This window comes from Octopus bimaculoides, chromosome 20, assembly GCF_001194135.2.
Source record: "Octopus bimaculoides isolate UCB-OBI-ISO-001 chromosome 20, ASM119413v2, whole genome shotgun sequence".
Lineage (NCBI taxonomy): Eukaryota > Metazoa > Mollusca > Cephalopoda > Octopoda > Octopodidae > Octopus > Octopus bimaculoides.
In genome coordinates, this window is record NC_069000.1 from 42,107,179 (window position 1) to 42,109,268 (window position 2,090).

The 2,090-nt window shown below is 35.6% G+C and overlaps 1 protein-coding gene across 1 annotated transcript in view; it reads right to left on the minus strand.

Moving 5' to 3' along the window:
- The window catches only part of LOC106873492 (inositol 1,4,5-trisphosphate receptor type 3), a 228,934-nt gene that overhangs the window by 107,396 nt on the left and 119,448 nt on the right, over window positions 1-2,090 (minus strand). Inside the window, 1 exon segment of the mRNA XM_052974976.1 lies at window positions 1,419-1,523. Coding sequence (XP_052830936.1) covers window positions 1,419-1,523 — 105 coding nt within the window.

Consider the following 2,090-nt stretch of genomic DNA (forward strand, 5'->3'; position numbering starts at 1 on the left):
TATATATATATATATATATATATATATATATATATATATATATGTATGTATGTATATTCCTCTATTTACATAATATCGAGGTCTCATTCAGTCTTTTGTCGTCATAGTATTAATATATACATATATATATATAATATATATATAGTTTACAGTTCCGTGATAGTAAGATCAACTTTTTCTCCTTTCTTCTCTCGACCCATTTTTAGTTCGTTGTGCCATGTGGGTAGTGCCTGATGATTGCGCTGGGACACCAGACGTGTTATAAAACAATGTTTTGGCATGTTCTTAATGCATGAAACTGGTGGTGGCACATAAAATCATATAATGTATTATTAAAGTATATATATATATATATATATATATATATATATATACACACACATTCGGAGTTTCATGACACGGTTGTAGATCCGTGCAACTATCAGGCGACATAACATTGTATTTAAACCTGCACAATTAGAAGAGAACACTAATCATATATATGGGTATTCATTTATCTACTTTAACATTACATGTCACGAGTTCCAATCCGAACTCGTGACATGTATGTAGAACACTTTATTTCACATTACCTCATTTCACCCTAGACATGTGATATGACCGTATAAGGATAGACTATTCTCGAATAGTTTTGGTCTACCCCTTTGTGTTAGATCCTAATTCTGCTTTTGAGTAAAGTAGCCTTTTTGGTGTAGATGGATCTGTTACGAATAGCAGCCAAATCTTCCTCACGAGACTGTCCACGATCTCTAGTGTAACCTTTCCCCCTTCAAAAGTGGAAAGTTACACAAGACAGTATACTCCCAGATGGATTATGTATGAAAAACTAGCCAGAAGCGATAGTCACGCCTGGAATACCTTGGTCTTCTCGATCAAGGACGATATGGATATAGACAAGAGCAGGAACAACAAGAATAACAACGACTGGTGTGTGTTAGTGTGTGTGTGTGTGTGCGTGTGTGTGTGTGTGTGTGTGTGTAATAGGTTAGAGGTATTCTATTATTTGAAGAAAATAGCTTTCGATGTTTTATTGTGAAAACCGCTGCAACATCCGTTGTAGGTTCCGGTCTAAGAGAAATGATCCAGCTTTGTGCTGTTACTGTTTAGCCCTAGTCCAACCGTCAGATCGAGTAGATCTCCGATAAAAGGCATTCTACTTCTGGTGGCCATTTCGTCCTTTTGTAAAACCAGCCTTTCTACATAAAAAAAAACGGTGGGTGCTTTTTTCTTTTTAAGGAAGATGTGGCTGTTATTTTTAGCAGATCGAGCGAGCATGCAGAGATCCCATCGGTGGCCCCTAGTCCCCACAAATCCTTAACCTTGAGTAAGTAAGCCAAATTCCTTAACTTCGGGTCATCCCTTCCCACTGACAGTTGATAAGAATATTCGCATATCAATTGTTTGTTGGTGAACCTTACCTTGTATGTTCGCAGCCATTGTTGGACAATGTAACTCTGGTTGTTAGGAATGGCAACATCATTACAAACACACAGAACCTGCAGCAAATCCAGAAATCGGTAATTCTGAAACGAAGAATGAGAAACGATTATTAATCCATTAAGTCTCAGAGTACTAAAATTTCTGAATATTACTTTAAAATTTTTTTTATGGAAGATTCAAAATAGGTTAAAATGAAAAAAATAATTATTAAAATACCTTTACTTCAAATAGAAATGGAAATACTCGGTGTCCTATAAATAGGACACTGAGACGATGTGATATAGCTTATTCAATGTTCTCATTTAGTGTCCTATTTATAGGACAGTGGGACTTAATGGGTTAAAAGATCACACCTAGAGAAATTCATAGATGAGAAATGTCGACTGTACAAAGTTTCATTTCGAAACTAATAACAACACCTGGAAAACCAACAGATGATAAATATCTAGTTTTATAACTAATTACTTGTGATAACCTGTACTGGAAGGGATTTGATATAATATCTGTCCATCTTCGGCGTTCAATAAATTATAATAGATTGGAAATGGATATATATGTGTGCATGTATGTATGTTTACATATATATGTGTGTGTGTGTGTGTGTGTGTGTGTGTGTGTGTGTGTGTGTGTGTGTGTGTGTGTGTGTGTGT